This window comes from Ylistrum balloti, unplaced genomic scaffold, assembly GCF_031769215.1.
Source record: "Ylistrum balloti isolate Yb309-2 unplaced genomic scaffold, AGI_CSIRO_Ybal_v1 Utg370508, whole genome shotgun sequence".
Lineage (NCBI taxonomy): Eukaryota > Metazoa > Mollusca > Bivalvia > Pectinida > Pectinidae > Ylistrum > Ylistrum balloti.
The window spans coordinates 1,481,752-1,496,854 of NW_026782328.1; the positions used below are offsets into that span (position 1 = coordinate 1,481,752).

At 36.1% G+C, this 15,103-nt stretch overlaps 2 protein-coding genes and 1 non-coding gene across 3 annotated transcripts; 2 read left to right on the forward strand and 1 right to left on the reverse strand.

The window, feature by feature from the left end:
- Positions 1-481: 481 nt before the first annotated feature.
- Positions 482-5,587, reverse strand: LOC132555617 (aquaporin-4-like). The gene is made up of 3 exons (XM_060219965.1): positions 5,012-5,587; positions 2,880-2,960; positions 482-715 (listed from the first exon to the last, which is right to left on the reverse strand). The coding sequence occupies exons 1-3, from the start codon at positions 5,585-5,587 to the stop codon at positions 482-484; spliced, it is 891 nt and encodes a 296-aa protein (XP_060075948.1).
- A 3,876-nt stretch (positions 5,588-9,463) lies between these two features.
- On the forward strand, positions 9,464-14,477 carry LOC132555618 (carbohydrate sulfotransferase 11-like). Its single transcript, XM_060219966.1, has 4 exons — positions 9,464-9,593; positions 10,079-10,113; positions 12,400-12,615; positions 13,542-14,477. Exons 1-4 carry the CDS (start codon positions 9,464-9,466, stop codon positions 14,475-14,477), a joined length of 1,317 nt encoding a protein of 438 aa, XP_060075949.1.
- Positions 10,183-10,254, forward strand: Trnaw-cca (transfer RNA tryptophan (anticodon CCA)). The gene has a single exon. It is a non-coding gene; the product is annotated as a tRNA-Trp (tRNA).
- Positions 14,478-15,103: the final 626 nt, after the last annotated feature.

Below are 15,103 nucleotides of genomic sequence, written 5' to 3' on the forward strand. Positions count from 1 at the left end.
GCGCTTAAACTTATATACATCATCATTTCCTTTCATCGCGAACAGTAACGCCTCTGATAGCACCGTGTACATAAATATATATTATTTCATTGATTTCTTGTATCATTCACACATACCAAGTATTCTGTTTTGTATCAATGAATATTTTACCTGATTTAGGAAAAATTAATATATATGTAGTTTCTGCATATGGTTTCATTACATATATATATATATATATGCTGACACGGTAACGATGACAACAAAGGGAGCACTGAAGTGATTTAACACTCCGAGCTATCAACCAACAAGTTACTTTACATTCGGTCGACATGTCTGCTTTCTTGATATATTTCTTGCACAGTTCTGTATGTATATTATTAAGGATGGCGCCGGAAACGGCATCCTAATAAGCGGTTAAGCTGTGCTTTCCTCCATGGCACACACGAATAGCACATACTATACACTTGTATGCATGTAAATTTGACATTTTTTTCTCGAATTAAAGTCGGATTGATTCTATTTTAGCTGATAATCCTTTGTCGTCATGTTCTTTGACAGGAGGTTCTTTTATTTCAGACATTATTTCCTTTCTTCCATTTTCTAGATTTTCCTCGTCCCCAGGAATTGTGGGGAAGCAGTTTCCTATGCACAATCCACACGCTTTTGTGGAGAAGATCTTGTCATACAACAGAGCGCCTATTGCTCCTCCGACCAGAGGTCCAACCCAATACAGCTATCAAAAATTAAAAAGGTAAGTATTAGGACAGTTAAAACACTAAAAACCATCTAGAAATTTACATTTATTAATAGAATTTGATGCTGATGTTCTAGGTCTGAATTAACTTATTTCATCCCTGACTGAATAACAGTACATTGCAGATATGTAGTAATAGGCGTGTCCAGTTTACTTCCTTGCTGTTATCTTACTATTACTAAACCATATGACACGCTCTGTAAATTGCAGGGTTAATGCTTCAAGTGGTCGGGTGCCATATATTTTAATGTGAACGACAGGGCGGGTCAATACCCGAGGAGACAAGTCCCATATTGACTTTTGATTGATAAATCTTAAAACATGACTTATATATTTCCGTATGAAATGCCGTGCCAGCGTGAACCAAAAGAAACACGTCATTCGGTTTTAATACAAAGTAGGGGGTCATGATGCTTGCAATAAGATAATTCCACAAAAGTGTAGGATTATTTCAGTAAATAAACTAAGCTTGACTAAAATTTCAAGTTTGAATCTTAGTCGTGATCTGTGTTTGTTATTGAATGTCGATGGAATAAAATGGAAATTTTCTGTTCAATTTAACGATATTTACTCTATTACGTTTGCCTATGTATCTACATATATTGTTTATATTCTATGTTTGAAATTCACAAATGATTACATCCCGTGGTTCGATCCCTATACGAGACGATTTCTTTAATTGGTCGTGTCCTCTGGAAAGTATGTGACAGGTCATCATATGATTTAAAGGCTGGTACTTATGGTCCAGCGAGGTAGCCACCAGGCATCTACAATGACACCTGTTCCCAAAAGCACAAAGGTCCCTATGCTGGTTTCCTCTCCATTCGCCTGTCCAGACGAATTGTTTACATCATGCTTACAAATAATGAGCTATGATTAGTCAGAGATCGGTCTGTTTGTGCGACATTGTTTTCCGTGTTTGCTACGTCAAACCAGCAGAGTAAGTATTTGACCAAGTCCGTGACATTCATCTAGTGACTTCATTTTTTAAAGGAATTTGACAAAAATTATTACGGGAAGTTGAACAAACTTTACACAAAAGTCAACAAAGAAAAAGCTAATATTTAGTTATCTATTTTTCCTTTGAAAATCATTAACCGATGCTGTGTTGTCACTTCTTCAATCGTTACTATATCTTCTGACCTGAAATTTGTCGTAAAAATGTGGTTTAGATATAACTACTTACTTATGCTATATTTACTTTAAAAGTCACTTGGCATGTTTCGGATGCAACGTACTGTAAGTGAAGGGCATTGTGCGTAGGACGAGCATTAACAAATTTACCAGAAAACGTTCTTCCAATAACCTTCACTTCTTCACTTTGCGTTATAACTTGTCTTCTTAACTTATGTAAGCTATCATCAGCAGAACTAAAAAAAAACTTAAAGCCGTTTTTCTGAGTTATCACTTGCGCTATTAACATATATAGATGTAATATACCATTGCATATACCATGTTCTTCTTATAACATAGGCTGAACTGTTTCTCATTCATCCTTCAAATTTCAATAAATGAACAAAATAATGACTTGGTGATATGTAAGCTATCATCGGACTTTTCATGTCAGCAGAATTAGAACATAACTACTGTACTCTACAACAAGCACTCAGGCGGATCTCCATAATTTCAGAGAAAGTAGCAATAAACTTAAATACCATTTATCTGACCCAGTTGTAAATCATTGTAATTTATCTACTGAACGCATTGAACTCGTACAGCACTTTAACTTCATATATTATCATTGCCTTCCATCGCGAACAGTAACTTTCTCTTTATTAAAGTACAGATAACAACGTGTTCATATGTACACAAGTTTCTTTCAATGAATTCTCTTCTATCAATGAATATTGTATCTGAATTAGGTAAAATGAATATATTATAGGAACCCTCAGGTAGGAAAAATTAAAACATAAAGAACTAGGTTTTAACCACTGAATTTTTCAGTTAAATTAATAAAATGTGAGCGATACAGACCCAAATGTACCGAAAGTACATTTTCATTTGTAATCACTCTATATCTAAAAGTACTTAGTTTCCTGTACAAAATCGTCAAAGCTATCTTCGCGTTTTGTGAATTCTTATTTCATGTTGATGAAATAGACGAAGTCCTTTCGTGAATTACGACATCGTTATAAACCCTTACCCATATTTTGTCCAGTCTGCCAGTGATGACGGCTGGCCCAAGGTTCCGAGCTGGATTCATACACCCACCGGATATATTGAACTGTTGACAGGAAAACACAAATAATATTATATTTTATATTGGAAGTCGAAATATGTGTGGGTAATGGGGCAATGACAACGGTTTTATTTCTGTAAACTTACACAGAGTAGATAATTATATACAAGACATATATTCATATATTTGTTATGCAGAGGTGGTAATTACTAGAGCTATGTCGATCACTTATTAGCTTGCAAGAGTTAATCTATGGGCCATATGTTTATGGGCCAAGTGGTATTCTAAATGAAAAAAAAATACTAAACAGAAAAAAAGCTTATCACAGTAAAATCTTGGCAACATAAAAGTTAGCATTCTAATCCCAATACTACTATATCGAATTCATATGGGGCTTCATGGAGACTACATGCTTTACTGAACCCTATGGTGCATTTACTCAAACCCTCCATCCTCCCTCCTTTCCATGGTCCGTCCACAATTTCCTCATTTTCATAATGAGAAGTATTCCCCAAATTTTAGACAAACTCATAACTTTAAGAAATTTCACAAGTAAGACCGATTCATTACGAACTAAAAGAATATGTATTGAACATACATGTATGATAGTATCCGGATAAAATTGTTTTCCGTCTAATGATATTTGTCGGTTGTTTTAATTAAACTAATAAAATCCGTCTCCTATTATGTTCTGGTTGCAAAAAAAAATCTCAATTAGTTATTTAAAAATGTTTAATGTTTAAATGCTTTATACATTAGCCATGTAAGGAGTCAGTTAGAATACTGTTGTCAGATCTGGTCACCTCACCAAACTTCTTTAATTCACCAAATCGAAGCTGCTCAGCGAAATTTTTTGAGATTTTTATGTTTTAAGGCACATGTTTTTTTCAATTCAATGTCTTACGCTGAAACTTGTAATTATTTTAATATCCCCAGCTTGGAACATAGACGATTATTTTTAGACGGTGTATTTCTTTTCAAATGTGTAAATAGTGTTTTTGATTGTCCATATTTAGTCGAGCAAATGTGTTTTTAGTTCCTGGTCGTAATCTGCGAGCTACTCGTTCAATTCAATTTTACTGACAGAGAAGACGTTTAAATGTTAGAAAATACAGTGTTTTTAACAGAACTCAGTCAAATTTTAACTCTCTTCGTCTTGTTTCAGTCTGTGATGTGTTTAATTTGTCTCTCACCGCATTTAAAGCACGACTCATTAATGCCTATTACCGATAGTTCCATATTTTGTACATTTAATAGTTCTATGTGACTGTGATATGTATTCTTGCGTGATATTTGTTATCCATTCTGTAAGTGGACCTCCGGGTCTGTAGAATTGGAAATTGAAATAAATAATTAATAAAAAATGAAAAATTGCTTTTTCCTCTACAGTTTTTTTTTCTATAAAAATTATCTTGCTTATAATTCCTCTAATTGGTCCTTTATACGGAAAAAAGCAAACTTTCCAAGTACACGTCGTGCCCTTAAACGAAACTGGACACACTGGCTGACTATGAGTACCGGCAACTTGGTGGGTCGTCTCCGTCGCCGTCTGAAATCGGTTATTGAGTCGCGAGAGACGTCTGCCTCTATCTTGACCTCGCCACGCGTCCGCTCCTGGGACGGTCACCCAATCTCCCTGTGGCTCTGAGATGCCCAAGTAGACGGGATATTGGGATACATGACGCTGCAAATGCCCCTTGCATAATCGACTTCATTCATTCCCTCTACATTCGCTTCGAACAGAAATGTTGAGCAGCCGTACTGCTCCAATGTTCTATTTGTAATGATGTACAGCACCGCTTTCTTGTAAAACTTGATGAAAGCATTCAGCGTCAAGCAGGGCCACGGTCTAAATATTATGTTCAGTGTTAAGAGGTAGCTTAGTGTCAATTTTAATCAAATTTCGTCCATGTATCTAAAAGTTGTATTACAAAAACCGAACTTTCGTTTTTTCCCACTAGTATATATACAGATAGATTTATTTTCTCACCTTAAATATTCATGACATTTGTTTAAAAAACCGAGAAAGTTCAGTATCCACTTGTCCCAATGTTATTTTCTATATTCATTGATATCAGTTTAGAGCCCAGACTTACCGCAAAAAATACGTTGATGGAAACCATGAGTCCGATCATCAACGGAACTGACCCTTGAAGGTCATTCCGGCCTTTGTCAATAACGGCAAACGTTCCGAAGAGTAAGAAGAAACCAATTAAAGCCTCGGCGAACAAAGCTTGTACATCCGTTACATCCTTCCCCGGAAGAATCAGACCGAACGAACCCTTTTGCATGCCTATCGGTGTCAGCAGATACAATAGTCCCGCACCACAGATACCACCGAAACTTTGAGCCAAAATGTATAACAATGATCTGGCAAATGTTATTTCTCTCGTAACGGCAAATCCTATAGTAATACTGGGGTTGACATGACCGCCGCTAACAGTTCCGAACACAGTTACCAGGCAACCGATCATAAAACCAGCTTCCAGAGCAATATTTACACTCGAGGGTGCAGAAGATGGGATCCCCTCGTGATGCAATCCTGTCCCTGCCGCAAAAAGAGTTACTAATGCAAGCCCTAGCCATTCGGCACATGTCGCTCGCCATAAATCTGGAGACTTCAAATCCTCGATCTCTCTTTTAACGAATTTTCTAATGTCTTTCATCGCCATTCCGCAATTTCCTTTCGAAAATATTTTGTAGAAAAATTCGTATATCGGTAATGGTTTGTTGACAATGTCAAAACATCTGGCATTAACCTGATACCGCTGTCGACTATTTGATTGCTATTCAAGAAAACCTCTCCGTCTCCTAAATGAAATGCGAACAGTTAAAAACAGGAAGTTATTCACCTGATTTGGTTTACGTACATAGATACACATGCATACGTAGGTCAAAGGAGAGCGGGGAGCGTTAACTAGCCAACTATGACGATTTCGTGAGAACGTAAACACTATTGTAAGGTAGGGGATACCTTATATTTTGCTTTGTGTCGGGATGATAACGATTTAAGATTCCCCCCCCCCCCCTTATTAAACTCTAGAGTAAATATCCACTTTACAATGTTGATTAGTCCGTTTGTAGGTAATATTTCTGTGTCAATGGAGAATAAACGTCTCTTATTAACACACTAGTTCCTCTGTTGCACACTGACCTAATGACAAAGTTTGATATATAGTGATGTTGATAGCTACCAAAACAAGTTATATCCTCAAGGTTCTAACGATAGCGATCACGCTGTCTTGAACACCACTGTCTTGCATTTATAGAACAGGTGTTTAATTTCGGGTAAATCACGGCTCAGTGACCATATATTATGACCTTATCGTGTGACCTTATGTGATTTATTCATCCTGTGGCCCAATATGACCTGATTCTGTGACCCTATCTGCCCTTATTATGTGACCTATCTAATTTTATCTTGTGGCCTTATATGACATGATCGTGTGACCCGATATGATCTTGTCTTGTGGACCTATATTAACCTAAAAGTTCAGAGTAAAGATAGTTGGTTAGGAAAATACTGGGATCTTTTAAATAACTTCTTAATAACCGAAAAGGTTCAGGGTAAAGATAGTTGCTTAGGAAAATGGTGGGATGTTTTAAATGACTTCTTAATAACGGAAAAGATCAGAATAAAGATAGTTGGTTAGGAAAATGGTGGGATGTTTTAAATGACTTCTTAATAACGGAAAAGTTCAGGGTAAAGATAGTTGCTTAGGAAAATGGTGGGATGTTTTAAATGACTTCTTAATAACGGAAAAGATCAGAATAAAGATAGTTGGTTAGGAAAATGGTGGGATGTTTTAAATGACTTCTTAATAACGGAAAAGATCAGAATAAAGATAGTTGGTTAGGAAAATGGTGGGATGTTTTAAATGACTTCTTAATAACGGAAAAGATCAGAATAAAGATAGTTGGTTAGGAAAATGGTGGGATGTTTTAAATGACTTCTTAATTACCGAAAAGTTCAGAGTAACGATAGTTGATTAGGATAATGCTGGGATCTTTTAAATGACTTCTTAATAACCGAAACGAAAAGTTCAGGGTAACGATAGTTTGTTAGAGGTCTGTTGGAATCTGAAATACTTTTGAATTAATAAAAGGATCAGGGCAAAGCTATTATGTGTGTAGCCTATTGGGATGAAACAAGTCAGAGCCCTGAGGTTTGTCCAGTAGCATACACGGATAAAGTGCTTTCAAGATAACTTAAATGAGTAACATTGTTCAAAAGAATTACAGTGTCACACGAGTAAAAAGTATCACAGTATCCAAACTACATATTAAAAATCAAAAGCCCAACGGACATCTGACTAGCGGTATGCTGAAATAAAGTGGTACGACGTTTCTTCATATTCATAAGATTAGTCACTTGTATGATAAATTCCGGGTCCATAGAAAATTGAAAATAGGTAAATGAAATATTAGTAAGTTTGTCCCATTTTCTTCTATGTGTACAAAATCGATGTACACAATGTATATTTTCGAATTCGTTGTGTAACAACCCTCTCGTTCCTGGTAAGAACACGTGTTTAACTTAGAAAAATATACCATATATTGAGAATCAAGTTAGATATAAATACAGTTAATAGTTAAAATGTGCTTTATCATGTTCGCTCATGTATTGTCAGACATTGCGGCGTGTGATACGCACAAACACGTCGGTCATCATTCATCTTCTACCATAGTAGCAATAGGAAAGTGCCACAGATAAAAAGTTATTTTTTTCTTATAATCTAACCGATTGTTGTATGTATAGGGAAGTACAGCCTTCCGTCCCATTCTCAAAACACAAACATATACACGATTCCTATAAGTCAGCTGGGAGTTAATGTTTGGTTCTGTTTTCGTTTACTTGTATGTGTGTATCTCACCGGATTGTTGTGGAATTTCAAGTTTTTGTCGATTATAGCTTCGAGGAAATACCAGATTAAAGCTATAAAACAATCATGTAAGAAAATAGCAGAGGGCACAAACGTATTGATATAATAGTCCATTGCACACAATTCATCTAGGATTAATAGTAATGAATCGTTTCGGGAGTTCTTTATCTCCCTCAATTAAGTAAATAGAATCCCTGGTTATTTCCCTATTTTCGCTTTCTATATTTGCATTGTGTTCTAGTTACAATACATCTCTCTAACATCACAACAGAAATTTGATTGATTTTCTTTAATTTCAAAAGCTCATTATTTGTGGATCGTGTCTTCTACCGCTTTTATATAGATATAATTCTATCGATTCTGAACACAGCTGTTTACTTTAAGTCGATCATCTATTGTCAGTTTTTATCTTCATGCGTGTCATCTTTTCAACGTCTCAAATTACCATTTATACGTTCCATAGACCTAACAGCGGGGCATCTAATTACAGCTCCATTGATACCTTACAGGGCATTTTTTTTCTCTCTTTCATTTTGAACGGTCAGCATTTCAAATTAACTTATAAAAATATATTTATTTCATTTAACACGTTCGCTGAGGGAGGAATAGAATATTTTCTTTTTAGTGTTTGATCGGAAATAATTAGAAATCTTGAATTGACCTCCCATCAAGCTGATAACTAGTACAAAAAGACTCCGTTTTCTTCAGTAACTGCCTATAAACGCGAGTTCGGTGACACGGATTATTTCTTCCCAAACTACCTACCTGCAGTGCAGTGATTGACACGTTCATGGTAAGTTGTTATCTTTCTTTATAATTATTTATTTTATTTCATTTTTTGTTATCTTAATTTGAAGCTAAACAAACGTCATACATTTCATTAATTGTAAACATTTTCCTACATCGCATCATGTTATGATGTTATGTCGTCATGTTCTAACCACACTCATTTAAAACAGACTTCGTTCTTTTAAACTAAATTATCGTGGTACATGTTCTAATGATATATAAATAAGAAGTGATAACAAAGTAACACAAGAAGCATATATGTGTAAACATGATTGATTTGTTTGTCGTGTAATCTTCAGTCATTTATAATTTAGCAAATGGACCAGAAATGGACTAGAAGTAAAAACGTTTCGCTTAATTTGAGTTGGGTTGATCAATTCTTGTTTCAAATATTGTCATCTTTTAAATATCAACACGAAATTTCGAATTTCATCTCGATACAAGAGTTTTGCTCTCAAATTCATTATGGAGAAATAAAATTTAAACATATGTATAGAACAATCGGTTATCTCCTTTTTTTTACTAAACCTTTTACACGGTTACAGTAATATAACTTAAGATCTAATGTTTGTTCAAACGAATTACCTTGACCGTTATAAGATACAGTCAACTTGTACCATCTTAGACATTCGGGCTCTTATTTTTGTTATTTTGTAACACATTGTTTTTCTCATTTTCATTAGTTACTATAGAAACGTACATGTATACTTAAAAATATGGGGGAAGCTGTTTTTATGGACGGAATTTTCCAAATGTAGGGATATGATATCGAAAATGACACCCATTGATTTCATGTCAAAATAAGTTTGTGTAAAAATAACAAAACAAAAAATACGTCTCCATCTGTAAGCAGATTTTACTGGTCGTTATGCTGACATGAGGTCCTTCGTCAGACGAATACGTCGCCTCAAGTTTATCGTCATCGTGACGCTGACGTCATGCATATTATGCATTTTTGGACCTTCCGTACTTACCATATTTGACAGCAATGAGATCAGTGTTTCAAGTAAGTCATTTTGCTTCTTGTTTTTTTCTCTCTCCCTCGTCCCGGCAAAGATAATACTCTGACCTGGACACAAACCAATCAATACGTCATTGAGTGAAAAATAATTACCAACTATATGTACAACGCAAATACAGAAAGGAAGCAAAGTAACATCACGTACATGGCGTACGTTTCAATTTATATAAAATCCATGAACAGACACGTCCTGGTAACGATTCTTCCAACCTTAAACCAAATTCATGTTACAGTTACATGTAATTTGTAAAAAAAGTTAAAGTCTAAGATATCTTTGTTTCATTTCTAATGCAAGAACACTTGGCCGGCTATAGAAAATACTGAAATATCCAAACACAACTGATCAAAAGTAAAAATGAAAGTAAATGCTAAAAGACTGTCCTGTAATATTTAATATCGATTGCATCAGTCGTGTGGTATCATGGTACGGTGTTTGCATGGAATCTATTTTTGTCTAAATTATGTTGTAGATGATCTGAAGGAATATGCCAACCTGCCAAATTATGTAAGTATAAATATAAAATACTTTTTGTATATAATAAAATACTTTACCGGGCGCTGCTCCTGTAACGAAGACTCCGTGGCGCAACGGTAGCGCGTCTGACTCCAGATCAGAAGGTTGCGTGTTCAAATCACGTCGGGGTCATGTGTGATTGATCTTTTTTAGTGAAATCTTAAAATAAGATAAAATATATAAATTTAGCAGAATAACAGCTGTTGTAATAATAGCATTCAGTTTTCAATAAACGAAAGGTCAGGCAGTAAATAAAATCGTTGCATCATACAGTTTTGTTTGTATTTGCGTTTACATGGCTATTCTAAGGCATAAGGAAATCACGACGAATACCATCCACATCGTGACCATTGCCACGTCATTTTCGTAGGCATGACAACGGCTTCAGCCGCACAACGCCTCAATGAATGTTCTACTAAATGGATTACTTTCAACAACGAATCTATCTACAAAATATATAACAAAAACGTCCCTCTACACCTAGAAATCTTGATACCACCTAACACGCGTGACTTAAACATAAAGTTAAGAAATCCAGACAGATGTCAATTCCACCGAAGTAAGCTGGACATTATGAAAAGTCTTTTGTTCCGTCGTCTATAAATTTGTGGAATAATTTAGACAATTCTACTAAATCGGCTGTATCACTAAAACACTCAAAAGCAACCTATCCCGCATACACTCGGTAGTTTCGGTACTTGTGAAAAACAACGCTGGTGGGGCATGGCTAAGTATTATTCCAGAGTCCCTACATGGGCGCCAATGTAGGCAATGACACAATCAAAGTCTGGGACATTTCTATACCTAATCGTAGAATCTATTTACAGAGAACACTTTACTGCTGATATTCTGTATAAAAATATATCTCCTTTTAATATTTTTTTCAAATGGCTGGCCGACACCGAACTGCCAAAAATCACGAAAGATTTTGTCACCGATGACGGACATCTATTTCACAGAGTAAAATAAAAAAGATACGGCGGGGAGTTTCTCGGTCAGTGAAACAGAGCGTAACATATTTCTATAAGGCAATGAAATGACGTAAGTTACATTCCTTGCGTTTCGAATAACACCGTAGGTCATCGAACTGCACGTACGTGTGGTTGTTTATTTTTCAACGTGATTGTATTCTGACACACAAACGAAACGTCTCCGCTTAATGTTTGTAACATTTTTTTACTATTTCATTCGAATATGTCATGTATGTTTTTCTTTTCAACTAATCAAAGATTAAGATTCATTGTACTGGATAACACATTCAATTTAGTGTTTAGTTATCATCGATCAGCGAAACATGTCAGGGTTCAAGAGGGGGTAGTCATTAAAATGTCCCCAGTCTCAATAACATCAGTTCCTGATTATTTACATTCTAGTAATCGATACCTCTCTGTCACACACGGTCGCATCAGACACCACTGTTGTGGCTTGCGTTCAGATTTATATAGGGTAGGTATTTGCCAATCCCCGAATTGTTCGTGTGGTGAACGTATTAAAGACACTCACTATTTCCTTACATGTTCATTATTTCCTTATTGTAGACGCATATTTGAAACTTTGTATAATTTAGACGTAGATTTTGATATAGGACCTGTCTTATGGGTCGACAGTCATGTTAACTCATATAAAGCTACTCGTAAAATTGTCAGATTTGTTCAGAAGTTTATAAAACAAACAACGCATATTAACACAACCTGATTCTGAACTGTTTGTAGTCGGCACTGAATTGATATAAAATCGATATAGGCTCCTTTTCTCTTCTAATCTTTCTATCATATCTTCTCATCTTTTCCTCCTTTTGACAAAACTATTTAAACAATTGTACGTCTACCAATTACATATTTTCATGTTTATAGTATAAATATGTGTCACGTGCGGTATATCAATTATTTGTAATTTTATTTATGAAGAAAAAGTCATAAGGTGCTAGAACTTGTCTCTGATGCATTTTTCTGCTACTGATAATAAAACATGATTAAAAAAACTAAATAAACGAATCTTTATTTCAGTTTAAATAAAGTTTTCATCGGCATAAGAAACATGATGCGTAGGAAATGTAATAATGGGAAATGTAGTGGTATGTCATTTTTGGTCAGAGTAAATGACAGAGCTTTATAGGAATCATACCATACTTTAGGGTGCAATACGGTATGCTGTCGGCTAAAGTCCGTCGTTTGAATTGACCATCAATGCAAAACCTCCGTAATAGTCCAAATATGATGTCTGTTACTCCTAATACATACGTGTATATCCGTGTTTTGTTTGATCGAATCTTTTCAGCGATATTTCGGCAACAAAACATTTGGTCGCAAGATTCCAATCACCTACGTCATGCGACGGAACAGACTTCTCGAGAATTGTGCGTCATTACCGTCTGAAAAGAGGTTGTACGAAGAGAAGCTTTTCAGGGAGCATCTATTGGTCGACAGCGGGCGCAATCTTGTTTTCTGTGGGGTTGAAAAAGTCGGACTAACGTTTTGGCGGAGGTTCTTTTCTGTAAGTGACTTGGTGTTCCCTACTTTATAACTGTTCATTAATGTTAATGTGTTGCCGTCGGTGTCACAAGCATTGTAGCGACGACTTTCACGGTTATTATTACTTTCCTTCCTTTCACCTAATCTAAATTTCCTCTAGCTCCCACACAAGACGTTAGATATTTTGACGGACAGATGCCTGCTGTGGACATGTGTCCATTAAAGGTCGTTCACGTCTGTTTTATGAACAAGAGAAACCTGGTTTTTCACTTGCGTGCAGATATCATTCACCTTTCGGTTTAACCACTCAGTAATGTTTCCCAATGACCATTAACATTACTAGTGCCACCTTCAAAGTTTTAATCACCTCTCCATGTAGATCGTCCATCTTTCAAAATGAAATAAAGTTTGATGGACACACGATGTATGCTGGATCTTAATATCTGTAGTTGCCAAATTGCCAGAGCAATGTGCCGTAAGCTACATTAATTTTATTTCATCTAATTTTTTCAAACAGCTCCATTAAGGTGGATATCCGTGGTAACATTCCTTGACTGATGCCAAGTGCGTGACCTTGTTTATATATTTTTTACCTGTTGAAGAGGCCAGACACTTGACACTGGGTTTCTATTTGTCAAAATGTCGGTCGCTTTATGCCCTCGACCTTCAATTCAATTGAATTAAAAAGCCTGAAGGATTGGCTATGAATCAGTTAAGTAAATGGGTTTTACGGTAAGGCTTTCAGCTACTTGTTTGAAGTTGAGACGGAGGATTTACAAATATATGGAAGCTAGGAACAAAAAGACATGAACTTTATTTTTGCATACGAATATTTTTAAAAAATATGTTTCAGCTACCTTAGTGTCACGAGCTACCTTATTCATGTGTGTTTATCATTGTTGTCGTTATCAAACAAATTCAAAATTCCCTTCATCATTTGTTTGACAGATCCTGATTGACGCCAAAAAATCAAGCCCGTATGACATCCGGGCATTTGATGCGTATATACCAGAAAATGTAGATACCATGGACAACAAGACCGAAGAGCAATATAACCAAATGATGGGCTCTTCGTTAACTGTTATGTTCTCTCGAGATCCATACGAGAGATTGTTTTCGGCGTATATCGATAAGTTTATTTCTCCGAATATCAACTTCTGGATTTTAGTGGGAACCGGTATTGTTCGCAAGTATCGAGACTTAGCAAAGTTTAGCAGCTTACGATGTGGAAATGACGTCAGTTTTGCAGAATTTGTGAAGTATACAATCAATCTTGCACATGGTCTGGAGAAAACGGACAGCCATTTCATTACAATTACGGAACATTGTCGTCCATGTCATATCCGGTATGACATCATAGGAAAGATGGGAACATTTTATAACGATACAATGTTTCTGATACGGACTATAGGACATACGAAAATGAATAACAGACTCCGAGATCAGTTTAACGATGCTCACGTTAGAGATCAGTTCCAACATAGTGTAGACCTGTTGTTTTTCTTCAAAAAAGACCTTGTTGATCGTCATAAATGCGTTCCAAGTTTCTTCACGGCTCAACAGCGCATGTGGCGCGCGCTGCAATTGCGCGGTTTGATAAGTTTGAAAGCCAGTTATCCAATCAAAAGAAGTGATAGCGATAACGTCAGTCACGAACAATTACTGCAGCTGCTGTTCAAACATTTGAACTACAGGGCCTCACGTGTTGAAAAAAGAGACGTCATGTTGACCGCGTATGCCTCTGTTGATATGGAGGACTTACATAAGCTCCGTGACGTATTTAGATCTGATTGTGTCCTGTTCGACTACGACTGTTCACCAGTAGATATATTCAATCGTGCCAGAATCAGGAAACAGCCCAAATGGTTCCTTGGTTTAGATTGATGGAATAGTTTTTATTTTATATTAGAGTAGGGTCGGGTAAATCTGTACATTTTTAGCTCACCTGGCCCAAAGGGCCAAGTGAGGTTATGCCATACCGCAGCGTCCGTCAACTTTTCATTTAAACAACTTCTTCTGAAATACCGAAAGGCGTAAAGTTATCATATCTGGCTGGAAGGTTCCTTCGATGAGGCCCAACAAAGTTTACGAAAAGAAATAACCTTGACCCATATTCAAGGTCACATAGGTCAAATGTGTTAAAACCTTTTAACGGTTTCTTCCAAAATACCGGAAGTCCTAAAATCATTATATTTGGCTGGAAGGTTCCTTTGATGAAGCCCAACACAATTTGCTAATAGAAATGACCTTGTCCCATATTCCAGGTCACAGAGGTCAAATATGGTAAAACCTTTAAACGACTTCTCCCCAAATACCGGAATGCCTAGAATCATTACATTAGGCTACTATGTTCCTCTTATGGTGTCCTACTAAGTTTGCTAAAAGAAATGACTTGGACCAATCTTCAAGGTCACAGGGGTAAATGTGTTAAAACGTTTAAACAATTTCTTCTGAAATATCGAAAAGCCTAGAATCATTATATTTGGCCAATATGTTCCTTTTATGAAGTC

Coding starts and splice junctions, on each gene's coding strand:
- LOC132555617 (XM_060219965.1), bottom strand. CDS start 5,587: ATGGCGATGAAAGACATTAGAAAATTCGTTAAAAGAGAGATCGAGGAT. Junction 2,961..5,011: donor CCATCAACGTATTTTTTGCG/GTAAGTCTGGGC, acceptor TCCTGTCAACAG/TTCAATATATCCGGTGGGTG. Junction 716..2,879: donor GCAGACTGGACAAAATATGG/GTAAGGGTTTAT, acceptor AATTTTTGATAG/CTGTATTGGGTTGGACCTCT.
- LOC132555618 (XM_060219966.1), top strand. CDS start 9,464: ATGAGGTCCTTCGTCAGACGAATACGTCGCCTCAAGTTTATCGTCATC. Junction 9,594..10,078: donor CAATGAGATCAGTGTTTCAA/GTAAGTCATTTT, acceptor ATTATGTTGTAG/ATGATCTGAAGGAATATGCC. Junction 10,114..12,399: donor ATGCCAACCTGCCAAATTAT/GTAAGTATAAAT, acceptor GAATCTTTTCAG/CGATATTTCGGCAACAAAAC.